This window comes from Leptosomus discolor, chromosome 1 (assembly GCF_034619465.1).
Source record: "Leptosomus discolor isolate bLepDis1 chromosome 1, bLepDis1.hap2, whole genome shotgun sequence".
Classification (NCBI taxonomy): Eukaryota; Metazoa; Chordata; class Aves; order Leptosomiformes; family Leptosomidae; genus Leptosomus; species Leptosomus discolor.
The window spans coordinates 129,459,515-129,478,148 of NC_141391.1; the positions used below are offsets into that span (position 1 = coordinate 129,459,515).

The window sequence follows — 18,634 nt, forward strand, 5'->3', positions numbered from 1 at the left end:
GATGCTTAGCTGGGGATTGGTATAGTACCATGACAGGCTACATTTGTAGCTTAGCAGGAAAGCACAAAACTGCTAAAATCATGTGAATGACTGCTGCTGCTGGGTTTGACCCTAGTGTGTCCAATGAAAATTTTGGGTGGGTGTAGAGGTGTGGCTTCAATCTTTTTTTCTTTTATTCTCCTTTTCTTTTTCAATAACCCTTTCCCACCACTTCAGAAAACTCAAAACCCTTTTTCTAGAAAGCAGCAGGGCCCAAAAGCCAGTATTTTGATTACATAAACAGGCTTCTTTCCTTGTGCTTTGCTTCAGTATAGCACTGGCTTATTTTCCTGGAAATCCTCTAAAAAAAGCCAATTTCAGTATTGGTATAGCTATGTCACAGAAAGCAAATACAAAGCTAGAATGGTCTCTGAGCTACAGAGTATGGCAAGACCTCAAATATCAAAACTGTTCCTGACTTACCTTTTAAGAGGAAAAAGTGGTAGTTTCTGCTTTTGTGTCCCACAGTCCCCTCCTCCACTTCCCTGGATGCCCTGTAAAAGTTAATTCATTACTGTTTGTAAAGGACTCTGCATTTCTTTGCTGCCAAATGCCACTGAGGTACCCTGTGCTTCTGTTGGGTCTGCTTGTTTGCTTTTCCTCTTGGCAGTGTGCTGTGACATGGCCTTCTTCAGGGTAGTAATAATAAAAAAAAAAAAGCAACCCTCCAACTAGACAAAATGCAAAGCAACAAAAGCTAGAGCCTTGCTGATATTGCCTGCGAGGAAAACTGTTTTTCTAATAGGCCACTGGCCTGTGCCAAGAGTTTTTTTCTCATGTCATAGGTTTTGAGTCTGAACTGTTGCATGAAAATGCTTTTTGTGTCCTGATAGGCTTTTCTGTATTCTGGTAGTTTGTTACAATGCCTGACATATATTGGGCTGCCAGATCCTCTTCGTAGAACATGAGGAGGATCCTCACCCTGACCTTCTCCAAACAGGCAATTAAGTATTGAAACTTTCTGTTGGTTTTGTTCCTGCCCCTCCCCATTCTTTTAAAACCCTAAATGCAATGAAAGCCTAAGTTTGCTGAAGTGCGGGGTGAATGAATGCAGTGACCGACATGGTCCTGAACTCCTGAGACACCGATGCAAGGAAAAAGCCTCTGAACGCGGGCTCTGGGAAGGCTGCCAGTTTCCATTCCCATCAGCACTGGCGTGTGGGTGGAGAGGAGGCTTGCTGCAGCCGCTTCACCTTGCTCACAAGGCAGCATAGGGTCTGCCCTGCAGTGGGAGGTCCCCAAAACCATGAATTTCTGTTAGGAGACAGCGGGCTTTGCTTTGCTCCTACTCGCTCCTCAGGGCTGCTCTGGATGCTTGTTTGCTCTGCGGTTACCCTCCTCCTTGCATGTTGCGTTGCGCAGGTGCGTTGGGTCCCTCTCTGCTGTGTTTGGGATGGCTGTGCCTCTTCGGGGTGGGGGGTTCTTGCTGCTTTGCAGCACCCGTGTGGGGCAGGGCTGGCTATCCTGCGCTGTGCAGGGTGAGGCTTCCCCTTAATGTGGGTGAAGAGGTTGGGCAATACAGCCTAGAAGGCTCTGATTCAGTCTTCTCCTCACTCTTCCTAATTATTGTGACCCTTCTGATTTTCTTGTCTGAAGCATCTTCTCTTTAATTTTTCTTTTCTTTGAAAGAATTTGAAGAGTCGCAATATAGCTGTCTTCCTAACCTGCTGTGCTTAGGATGAACTACAATGGGAGACAGAAATAGGCTGGTAGAAATTTAGGAAACTAATGCTTGATTACAATTCTCTCCCTAGAGAGCAGACCCTCTGTGTGACTGGGGTGTCTCATATGTGGGACTGACCCTGTACTGGATTTGCACCAGCAAAAAATAGCTGGGCTTTAATTTTCAGGGCAGTGATGACTGCTTATTGCTGTGTAAAAGCTTTGTTGAGTTTGGATTTTGAGTGCATGTGCCAATGAATTGGTGGGGTAGGTTATTTAGTGAGGGGATGGAGAGGGTAGTGGGTGGGGAAAGCTGGCATCCTGATGATAACCCTCTCTGTAGGGTCCAGGGAAAATGTGAATGTATTAAAATAAATTATTCTCTCCTGTGGTGCATTGTGTTTTGTCATAATAGAGCTAGTTGATCAATGGAGTATCTCCCAAATATTTCCCACTGCTGGCATGGAAGTCCTAATGCTGTCCGAAATGAGTGCAGGGGATTAGCAGAGTACAACTCTGTTCATGTTTATCTTCTTGTTTTCAGTTCGTCCTAGTTTTCCAAACATTGCACTTTGAGGTGAAACTCTGTAATAGAATTTTACCTTCCTGAGAAGCAGACATGGAAAAACTCGGTCATCTTTGAATGCAGTCAGAAGGGGGAATATGTGCTGCTGCCGTATCACTACTTTTGGTTTTAGGCTGCAGTAAATTCACAGTAGAAATGAGAAGTTTGGCAGGGATAAACAAGCCTGTTTTCACGTGTTCTGTGTCAGCTCCTACGTGTGTGTGGCAGTGGGTCAGTTTGTACTATTTCATTAAAGGAAAATTATTTCCTTGATTAAATAGTGGCTTTTTGTTACATATCAGTAGCTGAGTGCTTAAATGGAGTTGCTTTTAACAAATCTGATATGAAGAAATGTGAAGCACTGGCACCTGAAAGGTAAAGCTTCTTTAAGATGCTCTAGCTGGATGCAAAAGACCCCACCAAACAGTCCTCAACATAGAATTTGCTTCAAAAGCTAAATTCACTGTCTTAAAGGTATACAGCTAATGAAATATATGGCGCTGTACCATAATACTGGCTGATGAAGGTACATGGTGAACAACTCTGGATTTGTTCTTCTTTCTCAGAATCTTGTGAATGGGCTGGCATCTACGCTTTTAATTCCCTGATCAGTGGGAGGGGGGCAGCTGGAGAATGAGGATGGTGGGGGGGCGTGTGTGTTTCAATTCCTGGGGTGTGATGCAGAAGTTTAATATTAGCACAAGGCACAGGCAAATTGAAATTGCTCCTCCAGGAGCACCCGTTGAAACAGTGGTAGTGCTGAGAATGGAATTTAGGTCTTAATTTGTTGATGTCTTATTTTCCCACGTTACCGTCTTTGTAATGTTTTCTTCCTATGTTGTAACATGTGTGAGAATACTTGGTTGCTTTCCTTAGGAGATGCTTTGTTGGTAAGTGTGAACTTTACAATTAACTGGCAACAAATGTGTTGGCAGTTCCCTTTTAATTTTTGTGGGTTCCAAATGAAATTAAGTGTGGGTTCTTGGCAAAATCCAGCTGGCTGAATCGGTGATCTTGGTGATTTGCTGGGAGTACTACTGCCAGCCGGATGCCACGCTGGGGCATGGAGCCAGAGCAACAAGGATAGCACTATGTCCTGGATCCTGCATGTGTGTTGGCATTTTTAAACACCGTAGCTCTAGCTTGTTTTGAAATACTATTTGTTGGTAGCAGTGCCTACAGACATCTCTCTCTGTTGTTGAAATGATTGCAAATGAAGATACCTTTGGGTTGAGCCTTTCCTGCTGCTAGTGTGTGTGTTGTTTTGCTCCCATGTGTCATCATTTTATGTAGAGGCATCCCTTCAAAGGGATGGAGGGAGTGTCACTGCTCCTTATTCTGTCCCTCGCCTGGGATTTAACAAGCCGTACTGAGGTAATGTGTTCTCTAACAGCCGACTCCTCAGGCAGTGATCTTATCTTGCTGTGAAAGCTGAAGAGATTGGGCTCTTGTCAGTGCTTGGATGGAGACCTGTGGAGCTGCGAGGTGCGGCTGGAAGTGACTCAAAGGGAAAAGCATCTATTCTGAGCTGGTCCCTCCATCTAGGCTAGCCAGCTGCAGCAAACCAGCATGGTGCTCTTGATCTTCAGCCTGGGCAAGGTCTCTGTCACAGCTATCGTATTGCTGAGGAGGGCTGAGGTCTTGTTCTACGTTTTCCCGTACTACCGGCAGCCTAGTGCTTCAATTTATGTGCTGCCCTTGTTTAGGGATTTCCTGTCATCCTCCTATTGAGGTGAGGGCACAGACATTTATCTTGCATTTCAAATGAAATTTCAGGTCCTGGAAAGAATAATTAATATTCTGCGTATTGCACAATTCTGCGGGCGTGACAATGCTATTCCAAATAATGTGGCTATTGCGTGTCTTTTTTTTTTTTTTTCCATTTTAAGGAAACAAAAAAACTTGTTGCATTTTGAGAGGGTTTTGGTTTGTGTGTGTTTATTTTTCTCTTCTGTTTTCCCTAGCATCCAGCGAGCTGCACTGGTGGTTCTGGAAAATTACTACAAAGATTTCACAGTCTACAACCCAGCCTTGTTAACAGCCGCCAAATCCCGTGCAGCCAAGCACATGGCTGGCCTGAAAGTCTACAATGTTGATGGTAGGTGAGGTAAAACGTAGTCTCTGAGACTGGGTGGGATAGGGAAGGGTTGGGTTGGCTTTATGCTTTGTTATGCACACATTCTCACCTTTTTGCTTTGCCAAATCCTTGTCTCTTGCTGGAGATCTTCCTAACAGTGCTGAGTTTGCTGGTTCCAGATGACTTTACAGATGTGTTTAGCCCACAATAAGGCTTTTGTGTTTGCCAGGTGGAATGGCCAAGTTTTGGGTCAGGCTTAATTATTACGTGGCTTGACAAGCACTTTTCAACACCACTGCTTGTTTTAGGCAGCCTCTGCTTTTTGTCACCCTTGGGTCATCTCCTTGGTTGTGATAGTACAATAAACACAACTTTTAACCTAAATGAGTTCCCCAGTCGTTTATTGTGCTGCTTCCACAGGCAGCCTTCAGGAAAGTGGAGGTTGATACCAACGTGGGAAGGAACAACTGTAAGCAGCAGTTGCTAGTGAAAGGAATGCTCGTCAGCCTGCAGCCTTAGCACTAAATTAGCTGTGCCTGGCTTATGTGTGGCCATGCTCCCAAGTCATCGTGATGCTAAGGAGTTCATGGAAATTCAGAGACAGTTAACTATCCCCCATGAGCTTTACCGTTCTGCAAACCTGTTTCAAACTTTTAGGCTTTAAAAGGGGCCTGTGGGAGGATGGAGGAGTGGATCCCTGTGGACACCGAAAGCAGTGAAAACTGGACATAATCATTTGACACTCTTAAACCCTATCAGTGAAAGCTGGACTTACTTGATAAGCAGGGTGTGCCCAGCCATCACAGCCTTTATAAAAGTGTGCATTCCTTTGGTGGAAGAGCTGAAGTTGTGTAGGGAAGCTTTTATGGTAGAGGACTGCTGAAGTCCTTTGACAAGTCCTGGTAAGGCACATCCTGCCTGTGAATTTGTTAGTGTTGAAAGGCTTTGAGAGCTGGAAGGGAGAAGGGACTGAAGGGACTTAGCTGGGCAATGTGGCTCTGCGTGCACAGTATGGAGACTGAAATGAAGAGTGTCTGTCACATGGAAAAACATGACACGATTGTTTTGCTTTCAACAAAGTCTCAGTGCCTTATGGGTGTGGTTTGGCTTTTTCATTTTTGGTGACTTCAGACCAAAGACCTTATTCTAAATGTTTCCCCCAAACTCAGCACTCCCGAGTCTGTAGAATTAATTGGAGGTTTAGATTCCCCATCCTGACAGAGGAACAGGGAAGGGGGAAGCAAGGGGGAGGGAGAGGGGCAGTTGCGCATCATGTCCCCTGCTGCCTGGAGTGAAGAAGCTCTCAGGTGGGAGAGAACAAGTTGAGTTGGAGAGGGGAAGCAGACAGACTTGCTCTGCACTTTGCTAGAGGTGAAATCTTTCATTCCAGCTGCTCACTCTCAACGAGGCTTGGTGTGTAGAAAGTGAAGGCTTTCCAATCCCACAGGTGTCTGCACACCATTCAAACCCAAGGATGGCAGGCTGGCTGCAGGACGTGCCATCCTGGTTACTAGCTGGCTTGTCTTCTGTGCTTCAGGAGGTGGCAGGGTCTCTGTTTCTGCAGCACCTGCTGGAATGTTGGGACTCCCAAGCTCAGAGGGAAAACTGCTAGTCTTGTGGTGTTAGTAGCTTAGGAGCTGCTAGCTCACAAAACTTTGTTGGAAGAGAAGGAACCAGAAGCAAGCTCCAAGTGAGGCTGGCAGGCCTTTCCAAGGGTCAAGCTCATGAGCCTGCCAGGGCCTGAAAGCTCGTGCCTTCCCTTCTGGGGCAGTACCAGTTCCCTAGGCTGTTCATTGTGCAGTGCCACTGCCTTTGCAGACGTGGAAATCTCAGGCTTAGAGGCACGTCCTTGAGAAGATTCCCATCCGTTTTATGAAGCAGAATGTAGTTCTGGCTGCAGCTTACCTTGGCACCCTGACAGTCTTTTACACCCTCCATGTGAAAAGACAGTAATGCTATTAAGGCAGCCTAATTTGTTGGCAGCTTTTGTATTTGATACTGGAGCAACCAGGAACAAAAACCATCTTGCTGTAATCTCTTTTATACAGAGTGGGGAGGCTCATCTTCAAAACCGGGGTTTTCATTGCTAGGCATAGTCAACGAGGCAAACTACAATTCTAACCCAAATTTGGGAGCTAGTGTCTCCCTTGAGTCATATCCTCCATTTCAGGGTTGTCAAACAAAGTCTGAAGTGTTTAGACTCTTAAGAAGCTGTCTGTGTGAATGCTTGTCCTTCCTGCCACTGAGCTTCAGGCTTCTGTCTTGGAATCTGGTTTGTGCTTTTTAGGAAAAAATTAAAAAGTTGCCCTTACATGAGCAGAACAATTTTAAGCATGTTGGTGTAATTGATTTGCCTTAACCACTGCCAGTTGAGAGTGTGGGCTTTCGGAGCTGTTAGTCAGAAAAGCAGTTCTTGGTGGTTTGGAGGCAGTCCTAGACTTCTCCTTTTTTCCCCTCTGGGTAGACCCATCTCTATCCTCTATCTAGATAGCAGGGTTAGTAGACTCTTCTGGGGCAACATTTTTTCCTCTCTCTGCCCAAACAGCCAGAGCTGTGACCTTCATGGGTGAGCTACAGAACCTACGGTTGTATTTTAAAGTCACTAGTTAAGGTCTTGTAGTAGAAAGCTCTGTCACTTGACTGGGTGTTACAGAGCAGATTGCAACTTCCCTGTTCCTGTAGCTGTGTAGGATCTGTTAACAGCAACAGAAGCTGTAAAGGCAGGTGCTGCTCAGAGTGCCATGAGAAGGCACACATATAGACCCCAGCCTACTCTATTGCAGGACTACTGCTCTGACAGCATCTGCCATTCTGGAAAACGCTGTGCTTTGTCTAAAGATGACCCTGCTGCCTCTGCATCCTGTTTTTCCTCCCTGCGTGTACTGTCTGGAGTTTGGCTTTTGTTCATTCATCTCCATGTCTCATGATGTTCTTGTGTTTGTCTTTCTCCTCTTTCCAACTCCTTCCTACTTGTGCCTCTCACACTGTCTTTTTGCTGAAATGTGGTGTGTTCCAGCTGCCCTTGCCTTCAAACTGAAAACATATATAATGGGTGGTAAGTTGCATCCTTGGCATGTGCACCTCACCTCTGCTTTTGTGTATGTTATGTGAGATCCTTCATCCCAACTAACTTCCCTTGTCCATGTGCCAAAGCCCCCTCTCTAAGCCCGTGCTGCTTAGCAGGGTTTCTGCCAGAGCTCCTGCAGACCAGGGAAGGGTTTATAGCTTCGGCTGGGAAGACCGGAGCCACAGAGCACTTGTGACAGATGCTGTGGGGTGCTGGTCTATCCCAGCCCTAGTCCTATGGCAGTAACGCCACCTTTCTCATCTCCTTTTTGCTCGTCCTCGCCTCCTGAAGGACCAGGTAACAACGCGTCGGGGCAGTCCCGTGCCATGATTGCAGCTGCAGCCCGTCGCAGGGACTCCAGTCACAACGAGCTCTACTACGAAGAGGCTGACCATGAGCGCCGAGTGAAAAAACGCCGTGCAAGGTAAAGCCATCCCTTCCCGGGTGCAGCTCTTCGGTGCAGCCAGGCTCAGTTACGTGGGGCTTGCCAAGAGGTGGGGCGGGGGGTGGGGTGTGGTGTGGTGTGGAGACAGGGACGGAACCCATGATTAAGGGCTGGGGGTTGGCTGTAAATCTGTCACAGCAAAAAAGTGTATAAAACCCAGATGCATAAGGGATGGTGGCAGCTTGCAACTGGAATTATCTGAAGAACATGCATAAAGCAGAGCTTATGTATATTATGCAGATAAGCTAATGCAATGTCATGGATTAGGGAACAGTCCAGTGCTTCACAAATCTGTAGTTACGTGCTGTAGGAAATCCCATTATTTTCCCCCATGCCCAGGCTTGTCGTCTCTGCTCAAGTAATCCAGGAACAGGATGATTGGAGCGCTTGGTATTGCCTGCTCATGGGTGAGGAGGATATTTGTGTTTGCAGACTATTAAAAGGAGCAGTTTGACTGCCCTTTTCAATGAATTGGGGAGGAAAGACATGACCAAAAGTGGTTACACTTTTATTTTGGAACATAGGTATGTCAGGCTTAGGGTGCAGAGTTGATGTTTTGTTGAGGTGACCCGAGATAGTGCCTCTATTTGCTCTGGAGCCGAATTACAGTTTGTAGTTGACATATGTAGCAGTTTGAGGCAAGTTACTTACGGACAGGCACCCCTCAACTGAAGTGTTTTTGGAAGGAGTGTGCCATAACTGGAAGGAGCTGGCTTGTTTTATGTTTTCTTTTGGCAGTTTATATTCTATTGGGAAAGTGCTGGCACAGTGTCCCCCCACTAGCCTGCTTCAGTCTGATCTGTACTCTATAGCTGCTGTCTTTTGGGCTCTCTTCCAGCCTTGGAGCAACAGGAACTTAAACTTTCCTTTCCATGCAGTGTAGCATCCTAACTCGGGCACATCTCTCTTGCTTGCTGAGTTTGGTTAGAGCAGCTGCTTAGTCAGAGGAAAACTATCAGTTACTAGAAGATCAGGCCAGATGTTTCAAAGGAGGAAGGTCAGAGCTGCAACAAAAAGACATGAGGAGATTAGAAACTGATTTCCACCCCCACCTCCCCCAAGTCAAATTAAATAAAATGGGTGGGGATCCAGGCTTCTCGTGCTGTTCCTCATATATAGTCTGAATGTGGTATGCTATAGCTCTGCTTGTCGTGAGGCAGCTTTCCCTGGCTTTAAGATGCTTTGGGTATTGAGGCCAGCGTGGACAGTAGTTGATGACTTGAGTGGAAATCTAGTGTGAAACAAGTCCTGTCTGGAGGGGCAAAAGAGTTTTGTTGGGTGGCTATTCCATTATCATTGCTTTTTCCTCACTAATTGCACTTAGTACTGGGCTAACTTCCAAGTGTTGTATGACATTGGTTTGCCTTTTTATGGTGTGGTCTTGCTGTTTGCTCACCTGTGCCAACACAGGAATGGTTTGCAGAGGATGTCTCCAGCCGCAGTGTTAGGAGTGAAGACGGGAGCCTGATCACTGTTCAGTAGAGGGGTGCAGAGCAATCATTCAGCAGCACAAGTTCTGTATGCAGTTGGTGTAAATCGGAGCAGATTGCAGCTTGTGAGCACAGAGGGTCTCAGAGCAGTCTGTGTCCTGGGTCATGCTAGTTTATAGCCAGCCTGTTCCTGACTGCTTGCCTGTCCTTATGCTTCACAGTGCAGTACTGTATGCAAGAACCGTTGTTTTCAAAGACGTGCGTTAAACTCAAGGGCAGCTGCGTCTTGTTTGAGTCATGTAGCTGATGTTTATGCTGTGCTGGCAGAACCAAGTATGACACTCAGGCTTTTAACGTCTTAATCCTGGTTTATGACCCTCAATTGCTGGATGGCTTGGGCAAGGAAAGAAAAGCTGCTGGCTACCCCTCAAACTGTCAGTAGAAAAGATTTTGTGTAAATTGTATGATGGCAGGCAGTGACTCAGTAGCAGAAATGGGAGTAGAAGCTTGTAAATCCTGACTCCCAGGCTCTGCCTTAACCACAGACCCATCCCACCTCTCTTGTTATGACTCTTGCTGTCCTGATTTTCCTTCTGCAGGCTTGTGGTTGCAGTAGAGGAGGCTTTCACTCACATCAAACGCCTCCAAGCAGAGGAACAGCAGAAAGCTCCAGGAGAGATGATGGACCCCCGAGAAGCAGCCCAGGCAATCTTCCCCTCCATGGCAAGAGCTTTGCAGAAGTACCTTCGCACCACCCGCCAGCAGCAGTACCACAGCATGGAGAGCATCTTGCAACACTTGTCCTTCTGCATCACCAATAACATGACACCAAAGGTAATGCATTCTCTAGTATTGGTGCAGGAAGAAGGGAGAAAGGGATGGCACATCTCTGTGTGTGCCCACAGAACAGAAAATTGTCAAGGGAGGTGAGTGGAGGTTTTCGTAGTTGCTGTCTGTGATACGATCGGTGCATTGTAGGTTGCATCAGGTCTTAAAGGGAAGCAATGTTTCCTTACAGCGTCTTCTGTCTCTTTTTATCTGAAAGTGCCTATAAGATAATTGTGCTCACATCCAGTTTGGCAAAGGGAGTACCAAAGAAGCGTTTGAGACAGTGGCCTTCGGTCACAGGGAATTCTCCCAGCTGGCTCGTGATAGCAGCACGATGCAGGTGGCAACCGGCAAAGGCTGTTTTGGGTTTTTTTGGTCCCCTCTGCAGTGCTGCATTTTGGACTGCTTCTAATTATCACCTAAATCCCTGTGTGTCTCAGTGTTTCTAATTTGTGGGCCACTTGGTCAAATGTCAGTTTGCTGCTTCATGCCCTGACTGTGACTGTTGACTTGCAGGCACAGGCAGGGACTGAATGATGAGGAAAACAGGTCACACAATCCCTTTCCCACTCTCTACCTTCCCCTCTAAGAACACCGCACAATCCTAGAGAAGGGTTAGAAATGTGAGAATTTGCTCCCAGGCATTTACCCAGGACTTACTATGCTAAGAGCAGAAATGCTGTCAAGAGATGGGGCTTAGCACTCTCTCACTGGGATCCACCTGGGATCTTGCCCAGATATGCAAGGGGGACTTCTGCTGCCATTAAGATTGCAAAGGAGACTGTAAAACACAAGCGATGTCAAACAGCGTTCCCTGTTCTGTTTTCAGTTATGTAGCCTCAGTCAGGCTGGAAATATGGAAACCTCTGCTTTCCACCTTAGCTTGGCCTGAAGAAGGGAGGGACAGCTATCTCATCTGCCTGTCTGGGACTGCAATTTTGGGATGAGTTATGGGGCTGATAGGAGAGAAATTATCTTTACTGAACTGCTGCCGGATGGCAGTGCTGACAGCAGAAGTCGGGGCTATAACTTCACAAGCTAGCTGGGATGGAGTAAAAGAGGATCTCGGTGGCTGTGTCTTCTGGGGTCTGAAAAGCTCAGAAGGAGCGGGGAGAGAATGCCTCCTGAAGTGTGGAAGCTGTGTGGCACATTTACAGTGTGGCAAGCCCATGCTCACGGAGCTGTATTTGGGGATGGGAAGGGAGCATCGACACAGAGCCAGTCGTGGGGCTGGCGCTAATGCGTGTTCCTTTCTCGGCAGGCATTCCTGGAGCGTTACCTCAACCCAGGCCCAACCCTCCAGTACGACAGGGATCGCTGGTTCTCCAAGCAGTGGACACTCATCAGCGAGGAAGCGGTCACAAGCGGGTTACAAGACGGCATTGTGTTTGTCCTCAAGTGCTTGGACTTCAGCCTTGTTGTTAATGTGAAGAAAATCCCCTTCATCAAACTCTCAGAAGAGTTCATAGACCCTAAATCTCATAAATTTGTCCTCCGCTTACAGTCTGAGACTTCAGTCTAAGGGATTTTGAGGGTGGGTTGTTGGGGGATTTTTTTTTTTTTCAATATTGTGCTTTTGGGTTTAATTTCCCCAATGCTGACTGAAACTGGCAGATGATGGACCAGTAATATTTGACCATCTGCACTTTATTTGGAAAGGGGAGGGGGGGAGTTGCGATATCTTATCTAGAAAGAAATATCTTAAGAGGCAACAGGGTGACTTGGCTCAGTTAGCTCAGCCTTGGAGACAGAACAGATTTTTTTTCTTCCACACCCCACCCCCCCCGCCCCGTTTCCAGGCGTACTGTAAATCTCACGCTCTCTCTTTCTCCGCACGATTGCAATGTCGGTATTTTTGTTGGAGCGCTGCCTTACGCTGTGTGCGCGCCTGCGCTTCTGCGTCTCTGCTTGTGCTACCTGTGGCTGTTTCTGAGAGTGTTGCTCATCTCTCAGGTACAGAAACTTGCTTGCACGGGTGTGAGGCAGTCCCTGTTCGCTCGGGGAGGAGAGAGGGTATCAAAGGGTGGGTGTGGGAGCAGGCTGCTTCTGTGAGGCACCTAATCTGGAAACTGAAGACTTTTATTCTTTTCCTCCTCTCCATGTGCCCTCTTCTTTCAGTGCTGGACCTGCATGAGCATAGTGGGATGGTTTTGCTCTGTGTCTCAAGTTGCTTGTCTTGAACTGGATCAGCCCATCTTGCAGCTCTTCAAATTTTAGGGGGTTTTTGTTTGTGGTTTGGTTTTTTGTTTGGGTTTTTTTTTTTTTTTTTTACCACCGCTTGGTAGTGAAACTGTTCTCTGTGACACAGCTCCCTGTTATCTCTCACCTGCTTCCCTCACTCCTGCTTGCCCGCATCTTTGTTGGGCACTCCCAAGGCTCCCCATTTCTGTCCCCTTCTGTATGGCTTTCCAAATGTGTTTCTCCAGCCATGGTGCCCTCGGGATCTGCCTTACTGCCACTTCCTTTTGCACCTGCAAGGGCTGTGTATTTGCACTGGGACCGGGGTAGGTAAGTAGCTGGCGGCTCCTCAGATAAATCACAGACCCTCCCTATGTCTGACAGCCTCTTTGAGGGGAAGGGGGGGTGCAGGCAGGAATGCGCCCCTCCCTCTCTAGCCAGCTTCAAGTGCTTCTGGAGGAAAGACGGGCAAAAGCCCTTCCCTCCTTAAGGAGAGGAGCCAGGGAAGGGGGCTGACTTCTGCCACGTGCACTTGCTTTGGAGAACTGCTGTGCTCTGGAAACACTGCATTGTGTCCTTCCCCACCGTACGCCTTCAGCTATATCTACAAAATACCAAACTATGCCTGAATGTTGAAAATCTGCCTGCCTTTCTTGGCCTTTCTGTACTGCAGGAGTTTCTGCTTAGTGCTGGTATCTGCTCCCGAGAGGTGCAGTTTTGTTTGTAAGGCTGCCTTTGCCCATCAGTGCAGCTTTCGTGTGCGATTTTAGTGTCACCTGAGTGTTATGGGGTTTTGGAAGGTTTGTTTTTAACAATGAGCCTAAAGCAGTGTCTGAAGTCTGATTGCCAGCACAGGGCATCGCGTGACTCTGGGGCCAGCTCCAAGGCTGGCAGTGACCTGCGTTCAGTCAGGCCCCTCAGAGACAACCCCACCCCCAGCGCTGTAGAGGTGGATTTATGTGTGTGAATGCAAATGCTTGATTCATTCTGCCCAGTCTTCTGCTGTGCAAATATCTCTTATCAGGCAGGATCTGACCTACCCTCCACATGGATGTCTTAACAAAGAGGACCCCAGTTCAGCAACATACATAAGCCAGTGCCTTTCATTGCCAGGGTGCATAGTCTTCTCAGGGGGGCTGTGAAAGCCCCTCCTGTCCTCTTTGGCCTTCCCTGCGCTCCCACCAGCAGCTCGTGGGGCCACCTCCGTGCTCCCATCAGCGTGAGGTGGCCCAGCTAAGAGCAGCGCTCTGCTAGTCCTGCGTGGCATGGCTAGTGTGGGATGGCCGGTGCCTGCCACAAGCTGGTGGGAGGGAGCAGCCACCTTAAGCAGGGGTGCTGGGGAGGGGGCAGGGGGGTCCAGCCTCTTCCAGCTTCAGCAGCACCGGAGCTGCATGTCCAACAGCACCTGACAGTAGTCGCTTTGGGAGCGCCCTGGTGAGCGAGGGTCCAGAGTGGTGTTTCCCCATCCTGCAGTATCCTGCACCTTTCTTACAAGTGCATGGTAGTAACCTGGATCCTGTCTTCTCCATGTAATGTACCAGATGTGGTTGTGAAGAACCTAGACGGCACGGTATGTGACAGGATCAGGCCCATGTCCCTTAGAGGATGCAAGTAAGTAGGTAGTTTTCTTTTACCTAAACTTAGCGTTTGGGTTTCTTTCAAGGTCAGGCTTTCTGGTAGTCTGTCTGGGGGATCCTTTATTGACTGTGGCCTTCTCAGTGTTTTAATTTGGAAAAAAATAGATTGGTTTATTCCTTTTTTTTTTTTTCCTATTTAAAAGGAAGGGAAGCATATCGTATCTCACACTTGGCTGTCCTGAAGTTGCATGTATCTGGCTTTTATGGTGTGCGTAACCAGCAAGGTGGGAGAGACGGGGAGTAGCTTGGGAGACTATGGAGCACTTAGGCTTGTGTGGAGGCTACTGCCTGTGGCTGAACTGGCTCATTTCTGTGAAACCAGAACAAGAACCACTTTGCTGGGGGCGTGGGTGTGCCATGTGTGTGAGAGCACCTTGTCACAGGCACCTCTGCAAAACTTTATTACTTTCCCAGGATTTCCTTCCCCTTTCCTTTTCCCTCCCCCACAAGGGGGTTGTCTGACAGTATCTGCTCAGGAAACTCATGTCTTAATTGCGTTAAATCGTTGAGCACATGGAGAACCAGACGGAAGCAGTGTGTGCTCGCTCTGGGTCTGCTTCCTCTTCTGTGTGTTGTGGTTCAGCGCTGCCTTTTCTGCCTGCCACTGAAAAGGACACTCTCAATGGGGGCCAAATCCTACATTAAACGCTCCTCCCTGTGTCAGCGGCATGAATGCTTTGCCTGATGAAATTTGAAGGAGACAACCTGGCCTCTAAATGGTCTCTTTAGAGAGATGCAACCTGCTTAGGGGTGAGGACAGTCTAAAAGGGGGATCGTGACTCCCAAGCATTCCCTGGTTTTGTTGTCTGGGTTTTTTTTTTTAATGACATTTTATTTTTCAGGTTCTCTCTTGGTTTTCCCTTTCTGTGCAAAATCAGGGGACCACTGTCATGTTGTGAGGCTAAACTCAACTTGTCATCAAGTGCTTTGAGATCCACAGATGGATCGGTGGCATCTATAGGAATTCAGACTCTCTATAAAAATACTGAGCGGTGACAGCAGACTGGTTTTGTTCAACTCTGTTTATAGCCAGCTGATGAGTAAGAATCGAGTCACGGGGAATGAAGCTCTGATCCAAATCCTGCAGTCCTTGCTTCTGCAGAGCTTGCCAAGAGTTGAGCATAAAAAAGGCTTGTAGGGTTTGCCAGCCAAGCGCAGTCTGTTTTCCTCCAAATGCCTCTCCTATCCTGCACCGTCTCCTTGCACGTATTCTCCCTGCTTTCTCCCAGCCTGGATGTTTGTACCTGGCTGGGAATTGTTTTTTCTAGAATTGAAGTGGTTTGAGACAGCCCTGTTTGTGGCAAAGTGGACAATGTCCCCCTCAGAGGAGGTCCTTCCACTGGACATCCTTCACTGAAGGCTGAACCATTCGATAGCATGCTGTGTTGTCTAGCCAGGAGTGGTGTTACCCCACTCCTCTCTTCCATGTTGGTGTTTTTCCTGTGACTCTCAAGTATGCTGCTTGGATACTTTAGAGACTTTTCTCTTTTGCTCTCAGATTTGTTACAACCTAAATCTAAAGCCATGCTGAGATCTTCCAAAACCAGATGCAGCTAAGACTTTCAACTGTTCTGGAGCAGATGGAAATGGCTGTGGGTTTCCATGAAGGCTGACTTTCTCTTTCATGGCTAAAGAGTGAAAGATTCAGATTTCTTGCAGCTTCTAGGAGTGTAGGGACAGCTATTAGACCCTTAATACTTTGCCAGTCCTGTAACTAGGCCTGGGCAAAGGTTGTTAGCCCATCGGTTAGCCTTTCATTGCTGCAGCCATCTGTGTGTAGGCTCTGTGGGGCTGCCCCAGGTCTGACTCCTTTCACGCTCACGGGAGCAGAGCAGGCAGCGCTCTCTGAAGTGTAAGCATTCTAGCACTCTCCTCCATAGTGTACCAGTCCCTGACTGAGCCACTATGGTCAGCTTGGGGAGGCAGGGGGTGCTGCTTGCAACCGCCAGTTTCCACCCTACAGAGGGGAGACGTTGCCACCCACGCACCCCTGTAGGCAGCAGGGTAGCTGGGGAGAGTTGCACAGTGCATGAAAAGGTGGCATGATGCAGCTTGCTCACAGAACGACATCAGCTCCTGCTTCTGGGGCTGTCCTGGGTGCCTCCAAGAGCAATCCCCCCTGAAGACGGATATTGGAGAGAAAGCAAGATCTGACTTCAGCTTCTGCCAGCTATTCCTCTGACTTCTGCTTCTAAATATTTTCCTGCCAGCAGTTTCAGTCAGTCCAGCTTCCATCTTCCCCTCCCTGTGCTTTTTTTTTACCCCTGAAGTTCCCTAGTGAGGCAGAACAAGTATCCACTGGGATGGGAGGTGCTGGGGTCACAGTTTGGAGCTTGGGGCAGCTCACGATAAGGTGCAAGTTTAGGGCACATGTGAACAAATCCCAGCTCTCACGGAGCCTCTTAACCTTTTCCTTTGGGTTGGGGGTCTGCACGCAAAGCTTTGGGAACCCGCTGTTGCCAAGCGTGCCAAAAGCTGCGGTGAAGCAGTTTCTGAAGCTGGTTCTGCCTCAGTGGCTTTTAACAGTCTTGAGATGTGCTGCTGAAGCAACTGGAAAGACCCATACCGTGCTGAATGTGGAAACCTATTCAAGCCAATTTCATCTTGCTTACCAAAACTTGTAAATCTGGCCTTATCTTAGGTAAAACAAAGGTCTTGCAGCCTTTTGCAAAAATGCTGTAGTCTGGTCCTGGACGCTGCTCTTCAGTTGCGCTGAGTTCTCCCTTGCCGTATGAGAGCTGTTCACGAGATGTGTGCGCAGATGTCTGTTTTCTCATTCAGCTTGTGTGTTTCTGTGTGCTTCTTCCCTTATAAATGTGTGATTGTACATGTCTAAAGCCAGGCTTTGTGGTTCAGTGTTTAAACTGTGTTAAGAAGGAAATGCTCTTGGGATTGAGCTGTTTGGTTTTGAAAAAAAAATTACCCTCCCCAAACCCCCCCAAATTTCTGTTCTCCTAAAAGAGATGGCTTTGGGCCATGAAGTCTCCTACAGGAATACGCATCCTCCTGCGTTCAGGCCGCTGCCTCTGATAGATGATGACCAAAATTTGCCGTTTCTGACAGCTGCTCTGTGACCAGTGTGGATCGCTTTGGGATACTCCTGGGCCGGGTCCCCACCGCACCAGTGGTACAACTGGTGTTATCTGCCCCTCTGCATCTCTCCAAGAGACTGCGGTTTTTATCCCCATAACTTACTGAAGCCCTGCGGGCAGCAGGCAGCCAGCCCTGCCCTGTTTGTGCTCTGCCCGGAGAGGGAATCCTTCCCTCTGGCTGCTTTCCGGGCACCTCTCACCAGCGCTAGCGATGCTTGGGGTATCTCCTGCATGCACGGGGGGATGCTGTGGCTCGCTACCTGCACAGACGTAGCTGTGAAGGAATCTTACACTGTTCTGTGCCTGTTTCTTTGATTCTGCATTATTGTGTCTTGGGGAAAGGGGTGGGAGCGAACGCCCTTCCCTCACCCTCTTTTGATCACTGTGTAATACTCTTTTTCTACACAAAGCTGTGTATAGTAAGATGGGTTTTGCCAAGGTTTTCTAATTAATAGACACTAACCAGCATTCCCCTCCCCCCCTTTGCACATGTGACTTTAACTGCAATGGTACATGGTCTTTCTGTTCTTTTCTAATTGTGAACTTAAGTGAGCAAATTCCTGGTGTCTGTGACATTAATGCACTGTGGGTCTAGCCTAGTAAATTGTTCTGTTCCAAGCTGGGTTCTCTTAAGTTATAGCTGGATGGGGTTTTGTTGTTTTTAAACTGAAACATAAAACCGTTTTACACTTTGCATATTTTGTACAGTAAAATTCTGGAAATAAACCGAAACCAGATTTGATTGTCCCACTCCTTCCTCCTATCTTTTCAGGTGAAAAAGAAAGCATTTTCTGGCCTTCAAGCATTCCTTAGCTGTGGCTGGGAGGGGCCCTGCAAACATGTGGTTTAACCTTTTTGAGGCTGTCTTTTTGTCACCCTCGTTCTAGACTTTTCTGATCTGCCCTGCCACAGTGAAATACAAAGTCATTTATCACTCATGAAGAAAGGCTGGTAGGTGACTGCTTTGAACACCTGAAATATCAAATGATGGGGGAGCAAATGCAGCTGGGGGGGCCACAACTGGAGTGGGAACAGGTTTTTCTGCCTCCTGTCTTCTCTTTGCACACAAATTATGAAGTGCAGGATTCATTGCTGAGTTCCTTATTTGGACTTGGTGGGGAGGAGGACTGGGGAGAGGCAGAAAAGCCAGTGCTCCTTGTTTGTGTGGATGTGAGCCTGTGCTCTGCTAAAACAATGTGCTGGGCTCACGCCTCAACAGTGCCTCTGGGTGCGGCTTTCCCCACCTCCAGTTTCCATCACCGGCGTGCCCAGAGCTCGGAAAGACCGACCGGCTGTGCCTGCGGAAACGTGGGAGCAGCCACCTTACCTAGACAGTCTTTGGTACCTGCTCTCCAGGAAAGCCCCCTTTCCTGGGGAGTACCTGGCCTCGCAGCTGTGCCCTGCTCCGCAGATCTCCTCTGTGACTTCGACTCCTGGAAAAATCCACAGGATGCTGCTGTGCAGTGACTATGAGTGCAGCAGTTGCAGAGATAAGCAGCACACATACAAACACTGGTGGAGAGAAACAGCCAAATGGGTAATTCTCTGCTTGTGGGGAGATGGATGTATTTAGGCTACAGAGCACTGAACTAAGGCCTGGGAGGAAGCAGGAAG

General features: G+C 47.9%; 1 protein-coding gene across 2 annotated transcripts in view; it reads left to right on the plus strand.

Annotated features, from left to right (window-relative positions):
- The window catches only part of VANGL1 (VANGL planar cell polarity protein 1), a 31,048-nt gene extending 19,385 nt beyond the window's left edge, over window positions 1-11,663 (plus strand). Inside the window, exons 4-8 of one of the 2 annotated variants that reach the window (XM_086464418.1) lie at window positions 4,231-4,357; window positions 7,064-7,079; window positions 7,702-7,834; window positions 9,885-10,119; window positions 11,375-11,663. In XM_086464418.1, coding sequence (XP_086320544.1) covers window positions 4,231-4,357; window positions 7,064-7,079; window positions 7,702-7,834; window positions 9,885-10,119; window positions 11,375-11,635 — 772 coding nt within the window. In that variant the 3' untranslated portion in view covers window positions 11,636-11,663. Of the gene's footprint in view, window positions 1-4,230; window positions 4,365-7,063; window positions 7,080-7,701; window positions 7,835-9,884; window positions 10,120-11,374 lie in introns of both variants that reach the window. The other variant, XM_086464413.1, reaches the window with a different exon arrangement.
- Window positions 11,664-18,634: the final 6,971 nt, after the last annotated feature.